Below are 26339 nucleotides of genomic sequence, written 5' to 3' on the forward strand. Positions count from 1 at the left end.
CCTTTGTCAACCTTGCTGGTAATTCTGGCTTTGTCTAACTGCTTAAGGTTTTCAAATGGATTATGATTAAATCTTTCCTAGACATTTTTTTTCCTTATTTTAAGCTGCTACATTAAATGTGGATTTACTCATCCTCTTTACAGGCTGCAAAGTTCATTTATTTATTTTCTTTCCTCATGCTTTATTGTCTCCACTGCACATGTAGAGATGGCAGGTGCTCCTGGCAGCTTCAGAAGAAAAAGGACTGAGTGGAAGAGGTAGCTGCAGTGCAAGTGGGCTCAGTATGGGGTTGGAATATTTCCTTTCCACATGGCCACTGCTGGCAGTGAGGCTTCAGCTCTGCCTGATTAGTTAAGCCAGATGTGAATTTTGAGATTCATCCCTATTTTCCACAGATGGAAAAAAAAACAAGGTTCCTAGCTTGCATCAAGGTATAGGAACAGGGTAGCAGATGCAAGTTATAATAATAACAAGATTAACAAGTTATTTACTGGAGCAAGAGAAAAAATTCTTCCAGGCAAATTCACAGACATGATAGATTTCAGTAAGCTAAATATCGTCACAAGATTAAACTTTCTAGGTAGTACTTCGCCTCATACAGCTCTGTGGTTTTTTTTCCTTCCACCACTCATGAAAAACAGGCAGACAGTTTGGGCTAGAATTTGAGTGACAAAGAAGTTCCTCCCTTGTATCTCTACTAAAAGAATATATTTGTCAGTTGTGTCCTCCCACTCTGAATATATGGCTAGTGAATGGATAAGTCAGAAGAGAGAGGACAGTAAATTTAACTCTCTTACAGACTCTGCTAAGCTAATGGCTATTTTCACTTGGGTTTTATTTCCCCGAAGCAGCTCCTGAAATGCAGTAACACACTGCAAATGTCTCATTCCCAGGATTCAGTCCTGTGGCTAGCGGTACATGACTGAAACTCCAGAGGGCATAGGGCTTTACCCTAACCTTGGTGGGCTTCCCACAAGCACAGTGACATGCTGGTAGGAGCATCCACGTGTTCTGTTAAGTGGCTCCTTGCAGAAACTGTCCTGGAGGATTTGTGGCAAGAATCTGATCAGGAGCACAATCACAACACAGGGATGTGTTGATTCGACAGTGACTGTTCAGCATTTCTCTAACTATAGCGCACACATGTCACGTTTTCACCTACCAGTGAGAAAAGTGGAGGTCAAAGTATGGAGTTTTCAAGGTGCTGAGCACCCATGTTGACCGCTATGGGAGCGCCAGCAATGATGGCACTGTGTAAATGCTCCTGAGATAAATATTAGAGTTAGAAAAAGATCTGGGAGGCAGAATTTAACTGAGTTTAAAATGAGTCTGTGAGAAGATTGAGAGTAAAGGCTGGGGTCATACTGTGATCATACTCACTTCCCTAATCCCGTTGTAAGTCTTTCTATGAAAATATATTCATTCTCTCTTTAACTCTGGGCCAAAGCAGAGCAGCAGAAACCCCAGGAGACATCAGGGCAAACAAAAATTGTATGCTATCTTGCATCCTTATCAGATTGCCAGAGTTCATGCCAATGGGGAAGTCTGATTTTTTACAACGCTTAAAAGAACAGCTTCTTCCAGATAAAAGGAATGGGTAAAAACAAGTTAGTAATGAGCTCCTCAGCACACATGAGTATGTAATTCACCCCTCATATGTAAAGCCACCTACTGACTTCAAGCAGACTTTTTAAAATGAACATAGGAAGAATTGTACGTGGTCTAAGAGAAGAAACCACAAGCATGCCACAAGACAGATCTGCTGCTGCTACCCAAATCTTCTGCTCATGGGACTTCATGACTTCCAAGAAGCTTTGCCAACCTGCTCTACCGGGGAGCAGACCCACAGCCTCTTCCAGTTCTTTAAATACAACAATTCTAATAGACTTTCCACAGGAAATCATTTTTCCTTCTTCTTTTTTTTTTTTCCTCCCCCTAAATGGCACTTTTTATGTATTTGTCCAAAACCACCAAAACCAAACGCTTTCATAAAGAGCAGGAATCGCACTGGGGAGCTTTCCGCCTAAATTCTGCCCCTGTCCTAAGTAGATGTTTGAATATCTTGGTCTCTGGGTTGTTCTGAGATAAACACACCTTTTTTTTACTCTCCATTATAACCATTCTAATTTTTACTGCAATAAAGGAAAAAAGAACAATAAAAAACAATTTTTTCCCCTTTCCGGAGGGATTCTCTTTTCTCCCTGCAAGGAATTTTCCTTGAGTTCTTGTATGACATTAAAAGAAAGACAAAATGGTCTCATCTGTTAAATGTTGTGGCTCAGTGGGTTTAACACTTTATTCTACTCTGGCTGTACCACTGTCAGTTACCATTTTAACTAAAAACTTAAAAGAGAAATATAAGAAAGAAAGCTGTGTAAGCCGAAAGCTTATTCTGCTTGTGATTTTATACGCCAACTCAGATTTTACTGACAATATACATTTATCAGATGCAGACAAGCAGATTTAAAGACATACATAATTCTCCACTGAGGCCACATGAAGAATATTTCATGCAGAATTCCTTTCAGTAAATAAGTGTTCAAAGAACTAAAAAAAATGAATATACATCGTAATGATTATATATATATATATACATCTATATATCATACTCCCCTCCTCAATCTCAAAGAGGAGGGGAAATTACTCATCTGTTCTCCCTGACATCTCTATCAGCACCCCTGTGTGCCCTGGAGGTGCAGACCTGCAGCCCACAGCAGAGGCAGCACAGCTCAGTGCCTGCTGGAGAGTAAAGATGAGCTGTTTGGCTGCCAAACCTGAACAGCTCTTCTCAGCACCACTGAAAGGCAATGAAGATGCTTCAGTGAGCATTCCAGGTTGTTTAGGTAGATGCATAGTTGAAGTTGACTTTCTCATGTGTTCTCTGTATGCAAACTGGCGCTGCCCCAAGAATGCAGAAGGCCCACATGACGTTTGCTGCACGCTGCCCTCTTTACTCAGATAGCATTAGTTTGCTTTCGCTATCTGAAATAAATTGGTTACCAAATCGAACCTCACCTTCAGATGAGGAAGAACTCCTTCAATAAACACACGTCCTTTCCTTTGCTTTTGCATAAATAGAACTTGCTTCCCAAGTCAAACTCAGCTTGTTATCACAGATGCTACAATGAAGCATGGCCTGATCAGCAATAATTAGGTGTGAATCCTAAGGGAGGGACTGCATAGGAGAACTACAACCTATTTCACCCTTGGCTTCAGTGCTTCTCTCACTAGAAGAAAAAGCCACCCAGACTCTGGCAGGCCCCCAAAGAACCACATGAGCTCAGTTAGAACAGGCAGGACAGGGTGCTTACCTGCTGGTCGAGTTTGGCTTCCAATGTACCACATGAAAGCATAGGGAAGGGAACTTCCATAAGAAGCGAAGTTATTATGTCTTTGTCCTACAGACATGTAACCATGTCTCCAATATGAAGCAGTTGGGATAACCAAAGCCAAAACAGAAGATTCGGAGGAAAGCAACTTCCTTTTTCATTATATAGTTTCTCAAGAATCCACTGCTTAAGGCCGCTGTAGCCAATTGCAGTACATATTACAGCATGAAATAGTATCTGCAAGGGGCTATCTGCAGACCTGGCATCTTGATCTTCAGCTCTTAGTTTCTTAAAATTCCCATTTTCTATCTTTTTAAAACACTGACAACTTCAGGGATAATCTACATTGATGGGCTGTGTGTAGCACAGACAGATGGATACCGAGCTTGTATTTCAGGTCTTCCTTCTCACGTTGGGCTGCCTCTATCTCTCTCTGGTATATTGAAATTTTTTGATGAAATGCTCTTCCTCCTCTGCTTCCTTTTGTCTGACAAAATTTTAATTACTACAGCACTTCATATCTCCATTCAATCCTCCAATACTACTTCTGTGATACGTGCAAAATCAAGTCCTAAGCTAGAAAGCAAGTATAATACTCTATCATTATGTCTTCTTTTACGGCTCCTAGCATCCTTTTTATGGCTGCTAATATATTGTGGTCTCTGCCTTTCTCTTACTGACTTCTGCCCTCCTTCACTCAATGTGCCCCTTTTCTCATAGACAGAATTAACACCCCATTTCTTCTCTCTCTTCTTTCCTGCTCCTACACGTAACGTAGTGAAGTTCTTTTCTCCTTGTCATATTATTCCTTCCCATCTCTCAAAGACAGGAGTCTGTATAATGTTCTACATCTTCTGCAGTATAATTAGCAGCCAGGATGCAATTGTCTGTGCTCAATGTTACTTGTGTAGTGCTTCATGCACAGCAGGTGGACCTAACACAAAAGTCAGAGCAGGAGTGCTCAAATCTGCAGTGGAATGAAGGGAAAATCAACCAGTACAAGCTTAAATATCTCTTCAGGCATGAATGTGCAACTTTCCTGGGAGTTGGTTTTTGTGAAAACTGTAGTGTCTGCCTTTCCAGTAAACTGTTACACACTGGCCTCCTCCCATGCTTCCATTCCTCTCCACTCCTGCTGTCACAGCAGCAGAATTTGCTCTCACTGCCAAAAGCCTTAAGGGGAATGGGTCAGTAGAAACTCTTTGCTCTGTGCTAACACATTTTAACACCTGAGAAGCAGAAAAGCGGCAATTAAGCACAGTAAGATAAATAATTCAACAGTTAATTTGACCTGCCAGGTTGTGGAGTATTTTTTAAATATCTTACCATATTGTATTTCAGTTTAGAAGAAATGTCCCTAGAGAGTTATGCTGTGAGAGCAGCCTTTGAGTGCTATTGCGTGATCCAAGGCAAGAGCTCACTCACAATGGGATGACTATTGCTTAAAGAAAAGATGTAGGTTTTTTTATTGCCAGAGTTCTGCATATTTCATGAGAAAGTGATGAAGTCCTTTTCTGATTCCCTTTGAATTTATCTGCCAGCTGATTAGGCAGGTAAAGCAGCCACAGAATGGAAGACTAAAATTACACTGCAGGTAACTGACTGTTAGATGGAACACAAACCAAACAGAAAGTTAATGCTCTTTTCTGTGGTAAAGGAATTGGCTGGTTTTTAATTGCCTCACAAATAATCCATAGGCAGTTCTGAGTGGGAATAATCCGTTTGGCCACTGAACACATGAATACACTCAGTAAAAAGGGAAAAATATTCACACAGGGTAAGACTTAGCAGGAGAATGGGACACCAGTGCTTTAACAAGCCATTCTTTCCTGACTACCAAGTTGGCAGAGATCTTGAGTGGGGGTACTGGTAACCTGGTGGGAAAAATAAAGCAATCCACATAGGAAACCTTCCAGTCCCTCCTAGTAAAAGGAGATGAGATGAAAACTGGAATGACAGGCAAACACACAATGCATGATGGGCAGAACTTAAACTAGGGGGAGACAGACAGGATGAGGATTGAGATGGCTGTCAGCAGCACCAGAGAACAGAGGAAATACCAGAAAGGAACACACTGAGCCTCCATGTGCAACTCAAACAAGTGGATATATTACATTTCTGTATGCATTTGCTATTCTCATCCATCTTCTGCAGCTACTCCAGAAGCCAAGTGGTCTCAAAGCAGCTGCACAGACTGGCTCAACAGTATTATTGAGACTTGTTGAAAGGAGAGTACACCAGGGAGAATGAGGTAAACACAAACACTTTTTATCTTGGATATACACACACTCATTGACTGAGTAGTCCACGAACTTGCTGTGCTGATTTCAACTCCTTCTGACATTAATGCAAAGTAAGCATTAAAAAAAAAATCAACGAACACAGCCAGACGCAGCCACAAAACCTTTTTGTGCTTCCTGACACCACTGCCTAGTTTCTCTAGGTAGAATACATCAATAAGATACCAATGTCCTTTACAAAATAGGTAACAAATTCCCTGCAAGTCTCAGAACCTGCAGCTCAGGACTGACTAAGCACCAGGAGCTTGCTCTCCCCAGCACCAGGCTGCGGCCTCCAGTTCTGCCCAGTAGCTGATATTACCTTACATAAACTTTTGCAAGGTTTTCAAAGATCCACCTGCCCTAAAAGTAAATAAACAAATTAACATCTTAAGCTTCTAAAAAATAACTCTGTTATTAAAGTCTCTGATGGGGCAAAAAACAGGGCGAATAGAAACCAGGTGCACTTTATTGCATCTTCCATTCATGAGCATACAAAAATAAACGCTCCACTCCTTTGCAATTAAGTTGCTCTCTGGTTGCAAGTACAGCTAATTTTAGTTTTAATTTGGGGATCTCTCTCTCAGAACTGCAGAGTATAATCAGCTCCACCATAACCTTCCATCATCATTATGAAATACCAGACTCTCTTTGGAAAATACACATTTTACATACTGAAGGTCCCACCAGCCCTTTTTCAGCTGACTGAAAGTTCAGGTTCTAACAGTGCGAAATATTGGCCGCTAAGTGGTGCTGTGAAGATCTGGTCCATTAAGATCGTACTGGTGCTAATCACAGCTAACACCCCTCCTTTCCAAAACGGAGAGGATGAGCAAAGGCACACTGATTTCAAGTCCCATTAAAAATACAGGAAATATTTCCTTCCAAATGTAAATGTAAGAAAATTTACAAGCAAGTCAGATTTATATTCAAGTTTGTAAGAAGGAAAGAAAGAAAAGGTCAAGCAGATTAAATAAAAGTAGTTGAAAACATGCATCTGCCATGAGCAGAGAGCCTCCCTAATGGAATGTCCACGTCTGCCTGCTTCAGAAGCTTTGCATTCATTTCAGTTTAAATTACTTCTCTCTCCGCTAAGCTGTAGTAGAGCAGGGACAAATGCTTTTCCTATGAATCTTGCAACCACTGCAGAAAACTGCTGGCAATATTGCAATAATCACAGATATTATTCAAATATAATTGCTAATGTGAAAACACAAGCTTATAGTTGTCTCATCATACAGTTCTTCAGCTGCCCTGTTGAGTGAATCTTTTTCAAAGCCTGTGAGACACAGGGCAAACTGTAAGAGCACGGTATTCCCCACTCCCTGTGGAAACAGCCAAGGACTTACCAGCCAATGTTGAATTCCACGTGAGCATCAAAAAACCCAACAACAGGAGAGGTTGCAGCTTTCCAGCCTTGGATTCTGGCTCGAATCAGTCCCTCTCGTTTGTTATTGCGCACTATTTTCACCAGACCTGGGTATCTTTTATTGACATACTGGTCCAGGTTAAATTTGAGCTCAACTACAGGGGGAAAAAAATAATAATAATAAGAACCCACAAACATTCAGAATGAAATCACTGCAACAGTCTTGCAATGCTGTGCTTTACTTTGATTTATTCTGCAACAGATCCTTGGTCACTTTCACAGATACAAAGGAAGAACCACAGCTGTGGGACAGAGCAATTCCTGAGATACCAGCTCAGAAAAAAGCACTGCACATCAGAGCAAATGCTGTTAGCCTTGCAAAGACAGAATATGGCACGAAGGATCTGTGCATTGTTTTGAAGAGCTGGTTTGTCTAAATATCTTAAAATAATTACAGTTTCAATTCTCTGATGACTTGCAATAGGTTGCAAGTGGCCCCTGGTGGAATAATTCTGAACTTGGAGCAGAGTAACACAGGAGTTATTGCTGTTTTTGGGGCATCTGATTTACGCTTTTCCTTATTGAATTAGAAAAATAACCTCAATGGATTTTGGGTCAAGATCTAATTCAGATCAGAATTCATTTCCCTTCACTCTAAGTTCTCCCTTAGACACGACTAATATTATGTGATACCAGGCTTCTTCTCTGTTAAGCTAAATGGATCTTGAAGATTTAAAACAGGCTTTTCTTTTTTTTCATTTTCAGGCTTCAACCACAGATAGAGCTGAACTTGGTCACTCCTTCATTTCAGTAGCCTTACAAACAGGCAAATTACTAAAATGGTCACTGTATTTTTTAAAAATCAATCTAGCTTGGTAATTCATTTACACTACAGCTTACTCATAATGAAGCTTTTACTCAAATATATTTATTAGGAAAACTTAGGAAGCTTCCACGATATCAGGAGCCTCATTCTTCTGATCTATGTTACACAGTAGAATCATTACCATCCAAATAAAAGACCTGATAAATCTCCAGTTATCTAGAAGAATGACAGAGAAAAGCCATATAAGAGTTCACTGAGAAACAATGAATCCAATTCTCTTCTGCATTATGCTGACTGAAACACTTTGTAATCTCACGTAATTACTCCATAGGTTACAGCCCAGTAACTGAAAGCAGAATTGGACAAAAGGTTTCTTAAAACTCCCTATTCTGGGGCTTATTTTTGTTTTAGTGATTTGTTCTTTTCAGCATCCTTTCTGTCTGGGCATCCTGAAGAAGAACAGCATCTAAAAACTGAAAGATTTAAAGTTCTTGAGTAGCGGCAGAAATGCCCAACTTGAGCCTTAAAAATAAATAAATAGGATTTAGAAGCTGCAACACTTTTAGAAGATTCAATTATAACAATTTAAAGCAAAACAATATTGCTAGTTATCTGTATCCTAAAGGCAATTCCAACCATCCTATAAAATATATCGATCAGTAGCACCCTACGTGCTCACCAAGAGTCTGAGTTTTGATGGCTCTAACTGAAGTGCTATTTTTACATTAAGGAATTACATGACCCAAAAGTCATTTTGCATTTGCATTGCATTTGCAAAGTCTAATTTTTTTCCTACCAAAATGAAAAGAAAGAAATCAGATTTCATAACTTGTGTCAATTCATGTGTAAATTGTGAAGCAGCAAAGTGTGCTTCCATGTAAAATAAACCATTTTCAAAGAGAATCTGTAATTTCACATTCCTCTGGAAACAGAACGTCAATTTTTGGTCTACTGACATTGATATTGCTCTGGCTCTCCAAATTTGGACAAAAGTTTTGTCTCTGTATAGAGATTACTTGTACAAATGTCATTAATTCTGTGAGGATTCCAACAAAGTCAACAGGGCTTATTCACAGAGTATTTATTTCTTATATAAATAGTTAATATTTACTGACAGCTTTGTGCAAGTGGCTCAGTGAATCATCTCCTCATCAAACACAAACTCTTGGAAATTCTGACTTCAGGGAGGTATGTTAACTCACACCAACGTACGGTCTGCCTTATTAGCCATTAATCAGTGGTTGTGAGCATTCATCAGTGGCTGTTCAGCTCCTTGAGCTGTTTAAATACACGCCATCTCAACGCTGCTTCATCCAAAGATAAAAATAATAATAATGCATCATGTGGAAGTGACAAAACTCTTTTTGATTTGTATTTCATGCTCACAAATGACACGAGATACAGAACTGAGAGGAAAGCTTATGTGCATTCACCATTGTCACTGTTGTCATCCACCAGAATGATCTCCTTGAGCAAATGTGAGGGGGTGTGATTCACAACACTGTGCACGGAGCGCAGGATGACAGACAGTGCCTCATTAACAAATATAAAGACCACAGAGATCTGGGGCAGGTCATCTGTGTAGGTCATCTGCTTGCACCTGAAAAGAAGAAAAGAACAATTAAAACCCAAGCAGCCAATGGGAGGTAAAATACACCGCACAATGTCCTCTCATCTTTCGTTGCTCTCCAGCAAATAGGGGTTTACAGGCTTCCTTGCTTCTGACATCAAATGAAGATGGGGTAAAAACTGAAAAGAAGCAACATGGCTAGGAGCAGCTAACTTCTTATCAACCAGGCGAAAAGCAAAGCTTATCTGTATGTCATACTTTTTTAATGTATCTCAGTCTCTGGGGTGTGAAAAACATCTCTTGAAAAACAGGAGTATCAGAGGTTTTGCTCATAAATATCCTGGAGAAAGCCCACAACCCCAGAGCTTGCTTGTGCTCCAAGGGCACCCATGAGAAAGCCTGCTGTTAATCTCTAACTAGAATTCATACTTTTAAAACTAGGACCTTCTAAAGTGAACCGTGCCCAAACAGAGCACTTGCATCACTTTCTGATTCTGCAGCTTGTGCAGCAGGAACCAATGCATGCTGTTTGTTGAACACGCAAGCTCCTACTGAAGTATTTGCAAAATGAATTTGCTCCACCTCAGTATGCAGCTATCCCCACTTATGCATGTTATCATAGATAGCAGTCCATGTACCCTGCAACACCATACTGCCACGTTTTAGGAGAATTCTCTCCCTCTGGCACAGAGGCCAACTATAAAAAATTGCCTACATGTTCTCACAGTCAAAAGCCATTCTGAATTACCATAGTGATTTCTGAACCTGCTCTCTAAAATACTGCTAATTGCATCACAGGAAATGACTTTTCCTGCTCTTATCAAACTTTCTGACCTCTTGCTTATTACTTTGGCATAACGATGACTCTTTCTATCCACTACCTGCAGTCATGGGGGTGGAGAGAGCGGCAGCCACTTGACTGCTGGATCACCTTTGGAAATCTGTCATGAATTCTAGTAAAGTGCAATTATTTATAATTCCTACCCATTCCTGCACTATTTGCACAGAGAGCTGATGACTTGCCTTTGATTCCATGGCTACCACAGCTGCTAACTGACAGCTCGCTTGAAGGCCTGTACCATTGAGAGGACCTCTGTGTAGAGCTTCAGGCTAAGCTGCATTCTCACACAATCTAAACATGCACCTGGAAGAAGGACAAAGATTTACAGGAGGTGTGAACACTCTGACACAGCCTCCTTTCGGAATTTCTCCTTGAGCGTGATTTTCCTCTTGACCACACCAACGTACCAAAGAAGTCCATTACGAATACTTCAGAGACACAAAAGAGCCATCAGCTAAAAGCAGGGATCTTGCAAGATTTCCCCTGACGAGGGACAGCTTTGATCTGACAGCAATTTGCTTCAGAGCCTCACTTTATATCAGCAGGACACAGCAAATTGCATCCCACTAAATCAGGCTGGTACCCAAGGGCTGGGTGTGCTGCCAGTGGAGCGAGGCAGAGGGCAGTCCTGCATGGGAACCCAGAGCCAAAAGGGAAGAGGGAAAGTGAAGGAATCGTGTTGAGAGCTGCAGAGGGCAAGGAGAAAAGAAAGTGCAGTGAGAACGGGGGCTGCCAAAGCAGCACTTGTAGTGGAGAGAGAGACAAGCAATTCAAGGCAAAATGAACACAGTATCAGGGGCAGAGAGGCATGGGTAGATGGACCAAAGTATTTTGTCCAGGAAAAAGTGGAGCCACATGGGAGAACAGCACAAGGCCTCAGTGATTTATGCTGGCCTTCATTTGACTTCTGATCAAGAAATTTGGCTGAGCCTTTCTGGGGTAAGAAGTACTTCTTTTTCTAGTAAGTATATGGAACACCTGGTGTGGAACACCCAGCCACACTGGATGCTTTTATAAAGGGCTGTTTTGAATTTATCCAAGGCTAAATAATTTCTATCATTTCTCACTGCTGTCTCCCTTCCATCTGTTCTCCCCTTTTTCTGTTAGCAGGACATAACCAAAAACTCCATGATGTTTCTATTTGGAAAATGCTCCAACCATTACACATTTGAATATTTCAACTACGACTACAGCAGGAACATCTAGATGGGCCAAGGCAAACCTCAGAACTCAGCGGTGGTTTAAATGCTGCTATCATTTTACTTATTACAAGATGAAGAGCTGCAAAAGAAGCTGTCTGCCTGAGTAAACTTCTCAAACTACAGCAGTGATTTAGGAGTTCATTTCCTAAAGATTTCCAGTCAACCTTGAACTCCCAGCTCCTTAAGTCACTTCAGAAAATGAGATGGATGTGCTGAGGTAGTCAGGAGAAGGCAGTGGTCTACTAGCAAACACTTCTCATGATGTCTGAGAGCACCAGCAATCCCAGACCAGGGACCTTTTCTTAAAAATCAGAGGGTGCCTAAGTGCTTTGTTGGATTGTTGCCCAAGCCCTTCCCAACGTATTCTGTAATTAGATAGAAGCTGCAGCAATTTACAGTTAATACTTCCTTCATTTCAAGAAACTCTAACCAGCAATTGACACTCTGAGCCAAGACATTAGCAAGTCACAACCAAAGATGCTCCACCATGAAAGCACAGCCATGCCCACTGTATCCTTACAGCCCCTTGACAGTCTCGCAGACCAACAACAGACCAAGAGCATTGCATGGAGAACCGAATCCTTTGTCAGTGTCAGGAAGATACTGAAGTCCTCCTTGGTGCAGCCCTTGATTTTGGCCCCAGAGCATGGCAGAGATGTCCCCGGAAAAAGATAAGGCCATAACCAGCCCACTTACTTACAACAGCAAAGGACATCCTTCCAAAAAGTGGTTGGAGTAGCAGCCCGGAGATGGAGGGAAAGCATCAGAACTGAAGAAATTGCCCATTTCTGGCAGTCCTGCTGCCAAGCCTGGCACTTGGCCAGGGAAGGAGCAGGGTGCTGCCATGCCCTCTGTTTCTCTATACTCGGTCTGATCACGTTAGGAACTGTGGCTATCGGATGAAGGACGACAATTACAGTATTGAAAACAAATTAACCAGCACTACTGATCTGGGAGAGAACAGACAGCATAAGTTTGACCTACATATCAGTTAGCAAAGGTCTAAGCTGGCCAGGCACGGATCATGTTTAATGTTCTCATGATGCTGAATTGCGGTTGTAAGCCGTCGCAGTGCACATCAGCAAAGGATGTGGGCTCACACAAGGAGTACTGTCTCTCCAGGGCAGACGAGCACACTGCAGAGAAACACACCACTGGATGCATCTAGGACCGGTGGTTCCAAACAAGGCTGATGATGCCATGGCTAATCACTTCCACGGATCAGCTGAGGATGGATTAGATCTGATATGTGAAACAGCCCTTCAGGCATCTTTCATACAACACGCTAAGCATCAGACCTAAGGCATGCTGCTGTTGTCTTGGGAAGAGTCTTTGAGAGTTCTTGCTCTGCATTGGCTACTGCAGAGCCTGGCTGGAAACCCGGAGGTATTTCCTTTGCACATGATAGAGAGCTTGATGTCAGATCATTTCTCTCTACCCTGGAGATGGTTTTCACTCATTCTTTCCCTTGCATTGAACCAGTTCCTTAAATGAACATTTCCAAGCCAGCCCCCCGAGCCCAAATGTGAGCATTGTCTGTGCAGGCACAAGAAAAGAGGAAAGGCTCTTCAGCTTGGAAATGGAGCCTTGGACATAAATCATGTACTAACACAAAAAAAGGTCACAGATTAGAAACAGAGACAATGAGAAAACAAAAGCTGTTCAGCTGAACAGCAGCCTGCTCATGGTAGCCTGTGAGCCTGTAGGCAGAAAAGAGAAAGACATTTTCTTTTGTCTGAGCCTTCATTGCCCAGTTGCTGTATTTTCTCTATTCGTATCTGATCCAGCAGAAATACGTGCCCTCTCTTTATGCTGCTCTTACAGTCCAATTGAGTTGCACTATTTTTTTGAGCAGCTGACACTACTGCTGTGCTGGTAGTTCAGTGGATTTCCAAGGCAAGGAATTCCTATTCTCTTTTTCTGGCTTTCTCTCGTCTCTGTATACTTGCTAACACCAAAAATGAGTTCTGCTTGCAGATCTTAATATACTGAGTTTAGAAATGGATTAGGCAATACATTTAGAGATTTCTGACAGCTTTACCCTTCAGGAAGAAATGCAAACAAAATTAAAGCTGCTTCATGAATCTTTAAAGTATTTAATACAAGACATGTTTTTCCAATGAACCACTGGGATGGAAATGATTGTGGGTTTCTCTCCTTCACAAACTTGATTGGGCATGCAGAAATCTCCTCTGCAGTTCTGGCATAAAAAAAGCCTCAAACTGCTCCATACCCTGAAAGCTGCAGGATGGTTTGCATTCATGTTTTAAAGCCACAGAGGGGGAACGAGGCGCCCACAAATACATGACCAATGAAAAGACAAATATTAATATTAAAATATAATGGATCTCTTGTTCATTAGTGCTGGCAAATACTACTTTTGAACATCAGCTCAATGTGTATTTTGAATCCAGTTAAACCAAAGGCTCAGATTACTCTCACGTACAAGGTTACCTTTTAGTACCTTAATGCTGCTCTGATTTAGTAACCACGGACAATTTACAGCAGATAAATCTGTAAATCTAAAGGCTAGTTCAATGCCTCCTTTATTTCTCCAGAAATCTGCTGAGCTTTTACAAACAGTGCTAGGTGCAATAGTAACTTTCCAGGTGCAGAAATAAACTATCATTACTTTTTGTTCGAAGCTGGCAAGACAGTGAAAATGTGACATGTTGCAAATATCTCCTTCCCCAGCATGAGTCAGAGTCAGTGCTGAGCTCATGAGACTGACCAGTCCAAGGCAAAAGGCAGTGACAAGCTACAGAACTGATTTGCTTCATGGGTCACGAATCTGTCAGGCGGAGGGCTCCAACTCCTTCCTAATTAATTCTCCTTCCCCAAAGGTGTTAACTGTGTAAAGCCATAACATTCTTTTTCTGTTGAGGATGGATTTTTCTCCTCTATCCCAAAGAAAGAAGAATAAATAGTAAACATTTGGGTGCAAGGCCTACTTTTGCTTTCTCTTCCTGTTTTGTAGCTTAAGGAGGGCACTGCAAGAATTAAATAACATAAATAGAACCGAGCAAGGGAGCAGTGGCAGAAAACTATCACTCTGCATGTCTTGAGAGAAGAGGACCACTGTAATTAAGGGCCAGGTTATAGGAGGAGCCACAGCTTTCAGAAAATGCCAAGGACATCTGGTAAGGCGATCAGTGCCTTTTCACCATGGCTACCCCTTCCCAGCCTATCTCTTCCCAGCGTTCCCATTATGGGATAACCTTCACTTTGATTTATCATAAAGAGCATCAGCAGCTTTCCTTTCTTCCAGGATTTATCTGGAGAAGCACAGGTGCAAGATATAGTGCAATTCTGGTTAGGGCTGTAAGCTTGTTAGTCTAGGTAGCTCCATTAAAGGGTTTGGGGAGAGAATGCTTTTCCTCCATTGAATGACAGCTAAATAAATTGGGATAGTTTTCCCTCCACCCCTGCAAGCGCTACGACACTCCTGTATGTCAGTATCTGGACACTGGTATTGACACTGACTGACTGTATCCATCAAATTTTAGCAATCTCCTTAACTGTTCTTCAGCACAAACTGTTCCTCATCCCACAGCACTTCGTACTGCAGGGGAGTGAAGGCAAGTCTACTAATTTGTCCGGTATACAGTGATACTGATGAGCATTTTCAGGGTTACAATTAACAGATCTTACGTCTACCCCATGTGATAAGTGTTCCTAGCAGCATTTTTCTCTTGCCTCCTTGATGCACTTTTCCTTATTCTGTACCTGAAAGTCTAATCGTCACTCACTGTCATCAGAAAAAAAATGTCAGGCCAAATCCTTATTTATATGCTAATCACCTTATCAAAGAAAACTGTCCTTCAATATTGATCAGAAACAAATTGTGGGAGAAAAAAGATAACATATTTTCTATCAATTATGCACTTTGTTCTTAGCAACCACTCTCCAAAGCTCACCTGGCACTGCTCACCTGGAACCAATTAGTCCAGATGAATTGCAGCTTTACCATGATGTGCTGCATACAACTTTAACAGAAAGCTTTTCAACGTGTTCCTAAACGTAACCTGGCAGAAGAAGAATTGCAGCCTGTGGAGGCTGATTAACCTATGCTGCATTAAATCAACGCCAAAATAACAACCATATGCAACCACGCTGATGCCCCTTGCAGTAGGGCCAGGGGTGTCACAGCACACGTCTGTTCCTGGCGACTTCCCACCTTCCCTGGCTGAACAACTGCAACTTATGCCTATGGGATTTCCAAAAAAAAGAACAGCAGCAGCCTTTTCATACCTTGGAATGCTCTCTGTCACACTTCCCATAGAAACAGCCCGGATGTACAGAACTTTCTCTCCTATAATGCTTCCAGTAAGAACCATTTCAGGCTGGTAAACTGGCAGCTCTGCAGGTAGGACAAAGCTCCTCATGAAACTGCAGCGGTGCTCATCAGAAAAGATGTCATGAGAATCAGACATTTACTTTTGTCCTTGTTTGTTTCTTTTTAAATGCCAGCTCAGTGCAACTGGGACTAACTGCTCTGCATTGTGCAGTTAGTTTGGGGAGGGAAAAAAACCCCAAAAATAAAACAGGATGTTGATTACTGTTCTACTGGGCTTAATTCCTTCCTTCTATAGGATAGGTTACTTTATGTGCATGGTAGGAAGCCTTGAGAACTGCCAATAAGTGACAGATGGGTGACTATATATGCACAATTAACATACACAGCATGAAGAGGTCCCACTTGCAAAGCCCATTAACCCTTACATTGAGGATTGTTGGACCCCTCAAGAACAGCTGCCACGCACATCAAGTAAGAGGCTCTATGTTTCAGTGAGGTATTTCTGGCTTTCCTTGGGGAAATAACACCATAAACGTGTCAGCATGTCTCATAAACATATTGATTTATATCAATGCTATAAACTAGTTCCAATGGCTTTTAAAACAAGCACCTTCATTAACACAAAAATGGGTAAGAGCACATGTTCAGATCCTGCCGTAGTATTTGCCTCTTCTTTTGGTAACAACTTGAATCACCAATACGTTCTGAAATACCATCTGTAAGGAATTTCCACCCTACCCCCTAGTGTGCCCATCCAGATCTGCCTATGGCTGGATGCATGCTGCATCACAAAGCATTAGGCTGATTGCAAATTAATGGAGAAGTTGAAATCTGCTTTCCAGTGCTCTTCAAAACTCCCCAAAGAGAATTTATTCTCAATGTGACTTTATTTGTAATGGTACTAGACATATTTAAGGAAGATTCCCATCTAAAGTTCAGGTGACATGTATTCTGCCTTCAGATGATTTATTAGACGCTAACAGCATTTTTAGGCTCTCAAGATTTCGGAAAGATTCTGGCCCTTGTTCCCACTGGATTTTTGGCTTGCACCCTTCGTAAGTGAAAACCAGACAAGTGTTGTGCACACAGTGGTGATCTTACAAGTTCTGCTTTGAGACTGGAGATGTCTTTGAACTTGAAGCTCAATTGGAACACAAACATCTCTGAACCCAATGAATTTGTACTAAATAAAGGCAGAACCAAAGGAATTTTTCTAATTCACAATAAGAGTCATTCAATGCCAAGTTCTTACCAGCAAAATATATTCAGAAATCATTACCTTTTTTGCATGACTTTTTCAGCTGAACTCTGGGAACTACACTCTCTGTGTAGGAGACAGAACATACTTTCACCTCAGTGCTTTGCCAAAACCAAGACCTGATTTTTGCTTCCCTGTGTCCTTCTGCCCAGCCTGCAATGTGCAGTCAGCTCCTCAGCTGCATTTCTGACAGCCCAGAGATGCAAAAGCAGAATATGCATCCTAAGATGCCACCTCGTATGGCAATTTCTTTCCCATCACACTCCCAGCTAATGACATATGTTAAAAAAACAAAAACAAAAACAAAACAAACACGGAGGAGATGAAACCAAAAGAATAATTTTCAATAAATGCTTTATAAGAGTAAAATCACTGTTTCCTATTTGCACAGAAGCGTTTTTTTTTCAAGCGTCCTTGAAGCTATTCGTTATTCAGATAATGATATGTAAATACAGAAAGTTACCCTTGACTATTAAAAAATCGCTGCAAGTATGTAATGCTAAAAATTCAAGGTAGCTCTGTTCAGTTCTGTCTCAATCGCTCAGCCGGCGCTCTCAGCGCTGGACAGAAGCTGAGCATCACTGCTATCGAGAAATGTAGGGCAATAAAAAAGTTTTCAAGGTAACTGTGCAGAGCTCTTCACAGATTTCATTACAGGTTTGCTGTCACGTTGCAGCGTGGTGGTAAGGAGGAGGATAGAGGAATGCAATCATTTTCCGCTATTACTTCAGCTAACAACGTTTTTTATGGTCTCGGGAGGACATACAACAATGTTTGGCAAACAATCTCTTCTTTAATGGGCTCCAGTGTTTTTCACAGGAGAGCAGCTTTAATCTCTGGTCCAATCCAGTTATGCAGCAGAATGTTTCTTTATATCTATGTACAAATACAGGATGGCTGAAGGAGTAAACAACTAAACAGAAGGTTGGTCATAAACGGAGCAAACCCATCCCTCACTGCCTGCTGAACATGTACTGAGCAGCTCACAATGCTGCCCTGCCCCAGCAGCAACAAGAGCAGTGGTGGCCCCGAAAGGCAGCGCTTCCTCAGACATCTCAGCGCATCGAGGTGATGCAGGAGCCTATGTGATTAACAAGCAACGGCCTTGAAATGTTTAAGCAGTAGTCACAGGGTTTTTCCTCTAGCTTTAAATAGATCGGTTTCTATCAGAGTGAAAACGGACCCAAGTTTATGGTATGTGGGAAGAATTATGGTTCAAACAGAGCAGTGTTCCAAGAACAAATGCATAAAGAACATTGATTTAGCACTGAAAATGGGAGTATTAAATCCATGATGTTTAGATGCTTTATATGAGAACCTGGCAGCAGTCACAGCATGTTTATGAAAAGGCATGGCAGGCAGGCAGGGAGGACAAATGAAGGTGCATGTGCCATGGGCTCTTTCCCCATCACACAGAGGGAGGGAACTGCCCGACAAACTGAGCCTCTTTAACTGTAGATGATGGAGCACATCTGGAGAGCTCCATGGACTCGGGAGCAGGACCCTGCTGATTAAATCACTGGGCAAGCAGCCTTGTGAAAACCTCACAGCAGCTGGATACTGATGTGCCGATGGGACTTGACTCCTCTTTACATCTTTCTCAGTGACAAGGCAGGATTGTTCTTCGATTATTACAACTTCTTTGCAAAACACCCCATTCAAACAAAGCAGTTAAGCACGCCTCATATTCACTGGGTTACTCATACACTTATAACTAGGAACATATTTAAGCGTTTCATTGGACTGCAGCCTAATCGCACTTTTATAGCTTTTGTTTAAATTAAAGGCTAGCTAGAGGTGAGCAGCACAGCATTCAACTATTTCATGCGTTTAGAAGTTAAATGTTAAGAAGAATTTCTTACCCTAGAATTATTTCAAGCACTTCAGAAAATTTGCATTAGATTCCATTTTTGTTACATTTAGAAATAAAAATATTTTAAAAAATCCTACAACATTTGCTGTCTAGCAGGGACTGATATCTAGGGTGTACACTTCATAACAGCAAAACAGTTTAACACACTGGGAACTTTGATATTTACGAGCTCTCATCCCAATTCAGAAAAGAGCAGTTCAGTGTGTGCCCTCTTTTCACTGTGGCTGATAGAAATCAGGCACTTGTCCTGACCAGGCAATGCACTTGACTCTGACTTCAAATATTTGACCAAACCAGGTACATGTGCTTGGCTTTTCACATCTCCCATTTCAGCAGTTTAACATTCATGCACTGCTCTTGCCCAAATCTGCCTGCTTAGAAGCAATTCCCTTTGTTATTCTGTGCTGTTTTGAAGTCACATCCTCAATATTTGAAGAGTGAAATTAATTTGCCACCAGAAACAAAAGTAGCACTAAGTGCTCTGCACAGGAGGAGCAGACTGTTCCCGTTTCCTGTCTGCCCAGCAGACTGAAGCCCTGTTCACAACCACGTCCTTCTTCATCCCCCACCTACAGACAGACACACTCAACCTATTGCAGCTGGGCTTTTTGCTCAAGCCATCTCACAGGGAAACTTTCCCCGCCTTGTTCCCAGAGATTCCCAGATCTGTCAGGCAAAGAGCTGAGTGCTCCTCTATGAGCAAACAGAATGCATATTCCTCACCACTTGGGCACGCTTGGGTTAATAACACCAAGGCAGTAAGCCACTGAACTAGCTGTAGGTCATGTATTTATTTCCAGGCAGTGTAGAAAATACAGGAGCAAAGCTTCAATGTCATTTTTATCTCCACTTCAATGTGAACTGCACCATGACCCTCTGTGAGAACTGTGTCCGAACAGAACATCAATGGAAGGAACAAAAGCTACAGCTGCTCACTTTGTGGATAGAGGTAACTAAAAGTTACTGCTTTCCTTTGGAATTTAAGGGGTACAGCCCAACTCAGCAACAGCACCCAAGGGTATTTTGGTGCACTGTTCTAATTATTGTTGCTGCTATTACAATTATGTTATCATCACTCAAGTCTGAACTGCCACTGCTGCCAGGAAGGTCTGCTTCACACTACCCCAGTGGCTAGCCCTGTGCTAGGTCATTTTGAAGACAAAATACGTAACTGCAGGCTAACGGAAGTCTTCAAGTGTAGAACAAACAATATACTCATCCCTCGGAGCAAAGAAAATAAACTAATTAAGGGACTAGTTGACAATCTGAAGGCAGCTCACACAGGGCTCTGTTTTGAGGGAGCTTTCTGCATAAGCAATACAAAATTAGAGATGAAATTTCTTGTAATTTCTAGTTACCTCATGCCTTGTGTGTGCTGCTAAGACCAAGGGAGTTTGGATTTCACTTGCTGACTGCGTGGCAATCGTCCTCATTTTCTGCATTTAATTCAGACATGTAAGGAGAGATGTTTCTGCCTGGGTAGCCAGCCCTGCTGTTCACCACGGAATGGCTTCCTGTCATTGCTTAAGCGATTCCTTTGTGATACATCAACTATACTAAAATCCTCTGCAGAAACTGGAAAAGATGTTGCCTCCCCTTCTGTCACTAATGTTAATCTTTTGGTGAGCTAGGACCTCCCCGCTTCCTTTCAGGGGAGGAGAGATAAGAAACACAGATTGGGAGCATATTCCCAATGCTATTTTCATGTCCGTGCCAAACAAACATACCAGGGGTTGTCAGAACGGCAAACCGAGGGTTCTTAGCTTTAGAATCTGCAGCCCATAGCAAGTTCCTTGGCAAAGGAGAACTTTGCCTCATATCATCACTGACTACAATCGTAGGCACTCATCTTTCTAAGACAGAGCACATACTTGAGCACTGAATGAAAGAAATGATACACTAGAAAACGGGAGCATGCCGTGCTTTTCCCCAATGGCCTGCTGTTACAGTACTTCAGCTCGTTAAAGTTCCATTACAAGCTTTGTGTGCTAAAGGAAATTTCTCAGTTGAATCTCCACAGTGCTCACAAGGCTATTCCTCCCAACGCACAGAATCGTCAAGAACCACAGAAATCAGGAATCTGATTTTACACCACATTTCACACACTGATCTCCTCTTACACATAGAAAGTGCATTTGCTGAGCCTTAGGAACACACACTGTGAGCTGCCTGCTCCACAAGGGTCGCTTGTACGTTCCTACGCAGACAAAGAGGCCAAGCCTGACCTGGCTCTGGCTTTACAAAAGAGACTCGAAGCTCCTCAGGGCTTGCTCCATGTTTCAAAGTGTCCAGGTGGGGACTCTGAACTGCTGCAGGATTTCCTGAAGCCAAAAGGATACAGATCAAAGTTGCACGCATTCACCTGAACAATCATTTCTTCCCATGGTCGCCAGTTGGTCAATCAAGGGAAAATAGGGCACAGACTGCACGGGAAGCAACTGTGCTGGGACCTCCCCTGGAGCTGCACCCGGCAAGGTGACCTGGTTTGGCACAGGTTTGTTTCTGAGTCTACAGCAGAAGGTTTAGAGGCAATACAACAGAAGCCAAGATTTTTTTTTCAGAAAGCTAGAGTAATGGAAAATAGAGGCCCATACTTCAACATCATAAAACTATCAAACAGCTTTTAAGTGGCAGGTGCTGTTTCAGAGAAACAAAACCTTGGAAGGCATCTAGATCAAACTACCCAAGACAGGGAGCTCACATTTGCAGCCTGCAACAGTCCAGTACCTCTGGCAAAGGAGAGCTTTAAGAGTCTCTCATTTTTATTAGCACTAAATTCACTCAAAACAAGAGACACGGACAAAACAAGCAAGAAGTGACACTATTAAAATGAAACATGGCATCAACTTGGAGTCCACAACTCAGTTTTATTTCAGACAAAAGAGTAAATTGTCTGACATCTTGGCCTGTTCATGTTTTTGCTGCACAGACACAAACAGCAACTAAAAAACCTTTATGTTATTTGACCTGAAACCTTGACTTTTTTATCCTCTGAAACAGACCCAACTGCAATGAGTACCAAAATTCGATTATTTTTAAAATTACATTATGAAAGCAATTGGAGATAATGTGTATCCATACCTCACATCATCAGTTGAACTAAATTTGCATGCACATTTTAAGCAAGAAAAGGAGAACATCCTCTAAAACATGAGAACTCCTTCAAAGCTGTAAGAAAGATATTGGGTACAGTGTAATAGCGATACATGTAAGATGACATAAAAGGAAAAGAAACACCACTCTGAATTCATTGCCTGACTTGTTCTGTTACCTCTTTTCATTCTGTAATGTAATACCGTGGAGTGTAACATAACATGACAGCTCAGAAATTTACAGGAATATCCTTTTCTGCCTGGAACTGATAGTGGGCAACCATCAGACACCGGCCCAGGGGAGGCGCACAGAAGAAACTAAGATGCTAGCACACATTTGCAGACACTTGGCTGCAAGTCACTGCTGACCTCAGTAGTGCTTCAGCATTACAGATACTTATCTGCAAGAGAATAACACACACAACTTGAAGACAGCACCCCACAATTGCTCTTCTCAAGGGGAAAATATTCCTGCTATGAAAATATTACAACTCTCAAGTTCAGAAAATTACTACATTCTACAATAAAAATAAAAAAAAAAATGGCAAGGGTGGTTAAGACACCTGTAAAGGTGCAGGACACATGAGGCACATCTAGTTTTATGATCTGTGAGAAAAACTGAGGATGAAAAGGAGATTTTTGCTCATCTCTTCCATTTCTCTCAGCTGAAAACCACGCTGCCTCCAGCCCTGCTCTGCACGAGGACCTTGTGCAGCTTCCAATGCTGGCAAGCTACTCCAACTTTGCAACTCTGTTGAACATCATTTTTCAATATGTGTTACCAATGCAGAAGTTCCCTCATTTTCTTATGCCTTGAAGTTGTTAACATTTTGTATTGGATTCACTTGGAATCCCGTTTAAACTGTCTGCCCCAGGTTTCTGGGGCAGAGATCTCTGGAGGACATTACACACTGCACACATCTAAAGCAATGTTTCCACATCTTCTCCTCCTCCACTGTATATAAAGGCAGCCTAGTTGACCACTTTAAATTATATGTTTAATTGTTAGTCACTGTTATGCAACCTACCTTAGGTAAGTTATTCATGCATTCAAGCGTACTTTCTGGTGCAGACAAATTACAGGGAATGGCTTCCAGCCTTACTGCATTTAAACACAACATTGCAATCAGTTATTGTTCATGCTCCCTAGTTAATCAAATTCAGCCTCCACTAAATCTACATTTATTAGTGCTGACAGTCAAGCAGAACTCGCCTTCAACAATTAATATACAGAAAGACACTGCAAAAATGTAACAAGAGGAAAATTACTGCATGTAAGATGTGTAAGATGAATTTTTGGAAAAGGTTGTTAATTTCTGTAATTCTGTTCAATTTAGACTTGCTGATACTCCTTTCATTATCCAATGGACCACTGTTAATGATCAAGGTCTATGTTACATACTTTGTGATATAATTAAAGTTGCTACTTAACGGGAAAGCCTAGCTAGCACTAAACAAAAGAGAATCAATAATGAATCAAAATGGGAAAAAAGCTGAGAAAATTTCTATTGAATATCAGAAAAAGCTGTAGAAAACTCTGGTACTGTCTACCCAGACGTCGTGGAGTGACTTTCTCTATACACAGGCAGGTAGAAGGCAGAGTATTACTGGGCTGCTACCTGGGCAGTCTCCTGGTCCTACCTCATGGCCGTGCTCTACTGTTGCTGATCAAGCAAAAGCAGTTTGAGAACCTTCCTGATGACCAGCTGGCCTCAAATGGTTGGAAAGTTTCTCAATAATTAGTTTTTATTATTGGAAAACAGAATCATAGTGTAATCAGTCTTCTCACTGGAGAAATTTAACATTGCTTAACTAATTAAATATCCAAAGACCTAATGGTAACCTGAGATGCTGGAGACAAAATTTTAAGTTTGCATTCCCATTAATATACTATTAGAGTCATACTCCAGCAGAGCTTGGGAGAAGACTTACAGTACCTTCATAACCAGGATCAAATAACATCTACAGGTCTTGGTGAGAGCTGTGAAGGTAGAGTACAAACGCAGGGTCTAACTGAGGCACCTGTGATCCACACAGTTTCCTTTGCCAGCCAAAGGAATGGATGATGTTTCCCTTCCTTTGTGGGCTTCCATAGTTCCAGTCTCAGTCCTTTACAGCCAAACAAGAAACACATCTCAAATTGCAGCTAAGAGCTTTTGGCCTACACAGGGGTACACAAATAAGCACAGCTGGTCCACAGGCAGCAGTATGAGCAAATTTAGATTGTCAACTGATATCCCCAATAAGCTGAGTCAGAATCACAGTGCTAAGCAGTGTGAGGTGGTCAGAGCCCAGCTCTTCTCAGCAGCAGCAGCACAGGGACTTGCTCAGCCCACACCAGTCCCTTCTACTCCCAGGCAAGGCAGAAAGGCAGCACAGAGCAAGCACATCTCATAGGCACAAAGGTTCCTGTGCTGTTAGGGAAACACAGCCTGAGGAAATCCCTGCCTGCATAACCGAGCAGAGCTGGCCAAGCTCTACAGAAAGTCCCAGAGCATGCACATACAGATACTCCCTTTGGTCTGTTCAAAATCCACATCTGTACATTGGTTTGGGATCTAATTAGAACACTTCAGTTAGTTTCATCTCTAACACAACTTCCCTTCAATAAACAATCCCAATCTGTTGCCCAGAGGTGATTCTAACCAGTCCATTTTCTGTTTCTGGTTTTTCCTCTCCCTGCTTCATATTTGCAATCAGAATGTAATTTTTTTTTTCTTCAGAATTTTAACTGCTTTTATTTTATTTATTAAGAGGGGAAAAAAAAAGGTTGAAAAATTTCCTATTTAAAATAAGCCTCACTGAAATTAAAATACACTTGTACCTGTACTGTGATTGTGAAACAGTGAAACACTAAGCTGAAAGAGGAACTGTTTAATTTCAATGACTGTTCCACTTCACTTCAACCCGACATTAATCTGAAAATATTGGAAAAGGCTGTTGTTAGAAAAGTCATTATATTTAAGCTAAATTTTTCATGGGAATCTAAATGCTTAATAGGTCTAAATATTTTTTTAAAACAATCATTTCACAGAAGAAATTCAGTCTGATACAGAGCATAGTTTCTTCTTTTAAAGTTGCTAATCAGAAATCCTGGTTCCTTAACAGCCTTGGATCCATTTCTATTTAAATGCTTCCTGCAAAGGGAACCACAGCAGTGCGCTCTGGTCAACCTGGGGGGAATCTTAAAGGTAATTTGGAGATTTTCCCATCATAATCATAAGTGATGTGAAGAACACGCTGTGTCCCCAGAGGATCTGAAAACTGGGTCATGAGGTAGAGAGAGCTGCAGGGGTGGAGAAAATCCAACAGCATCAGGTCCAGCCCTCTCCAACACACTGATCCAGAAGTTGATGCTGTCTGAACACCATCTGCCTTGATGGTGAGGAGCTGCCTGCTCCAAGGCACCAGGCTGCTGCTCCTGCCCTGGTGACACACAGCTGGATAACGTGTGCATCATTTGCCTTGGGGATGCCTCAAAGGTCACAGTGAGCCTGCAGGGCTCCGCAGCCTGCAGGAAGAGCCAAAGTTACAGGGAGCTTCCTGCATCCTCCAAAGCCAAAGCTCAGCACTGGAGCACCATCTCCTATAGAAAGGCCGTTTCTATCTGCTGGCCTCAGATGAGCTGCGGTTATTAAACCCTTGAATGAACAAATCAGATGTCTATTTACCAAGTCTGCCCCTTGATAGCACTATTTGATCAATTCCAGAATCCTTTCTGATAGGTAATTAAAAAAGCTTTTCCTTAGTTATAGTGTGGAGTGAACCATTAATTACACTTCAGAGCCCCAGAGATGCAATTCTTTTCCTATTGTGAAACTCTATAGCGAGCCACGAAACGCCTGCCTCTATACAAGGACTGAATAAATGAAAGTAATTTCCTCGAGACCTAGATTCCTCTGCTTTTTATGGCTAAAGACTTGAGTTGCCTCAGCATTAATAAGTTTGTTCTTTAGGGTTGAATTTTCTCAGTACAAACATCCATGACCATAACACAAAGAAATATTTTCTTTGGCTGATAGAGCCAGCAGACTGAATCCATTTATTAGTATTATTGTTATCACTGAACTGCACAGTGCTCTTGGCATCGAGTTGCACAGAAGAGATCAGTTACATTGAAGATCTCCAGCAAGCGACAATTTCTTGTCAAAACCAATTCAGCCCTTATGGAAGCCCCAGGATCATATTAACTTTCCTCAAAAGTACGTATAATGCATCACAGCAAGTGGTTTGGACAAGTGCACGTGTGCATGTGTGTGGATGTGTTTGGCATGCAGAGAAACCCCACAGTTATTTGAATTGTAAAGTCAAATGTTAGGAAGTTAGAGAAGGCTGGATTTACAGGTGTTTTCAACCTCTTGCAATCCACCCTTCTATATCCAAAAGAACACAGGAATTGATGT

General features: G+C 41.7%; 1 protein-coding gene across 9 annotated transcripts in view; it reads right to left on the reverse strand.

The window, feature by feature from the left end:
* GALNT9 (polypeptide N-acetylgalactosaminyltransferase 9) overlaps positions 1-26339 on the reverse strand; it is a 189019-nt gene that overhangs the window by 66134 nt on the left and 96546 nt on the right. For all 9 annotated transcript variants that reach the window (XM_048964555.1, XM_048964547.1, XM_048964552.1 and 6 more), the window contains 2 exons: positions 9237-9403; positions 6958-7132 (listed from right to left, as the gene is read on the reverse strand). In XM_048964555.1, the coding sequence (XP_048820512.1) occupies positions 6958-7132; positions 9237-9393 (332 nt within the window). In that variant the 5' untranslated portion in view covers positions 9394-9403. The remainder of the gene's footprint in view (positions 1-6957; positions 7133-9236; positions 9404-26339) is intronic.

The sequence above is a fragment of the Lagopus muta genome, chromosome 17, assembly GCF_023343835.1.
Source record: "Lagopus muta isolate bLagMut1 chromosome 17, bLagMut1 primary, whole genome shotgun sequence".
NCBI classification, from domain to species: domain Eukaryota; kingdom Metazoa; phylum Chordata; class Aves; order Galliformes; family Phasianidae; genus Lagopus; species Lagopus muta.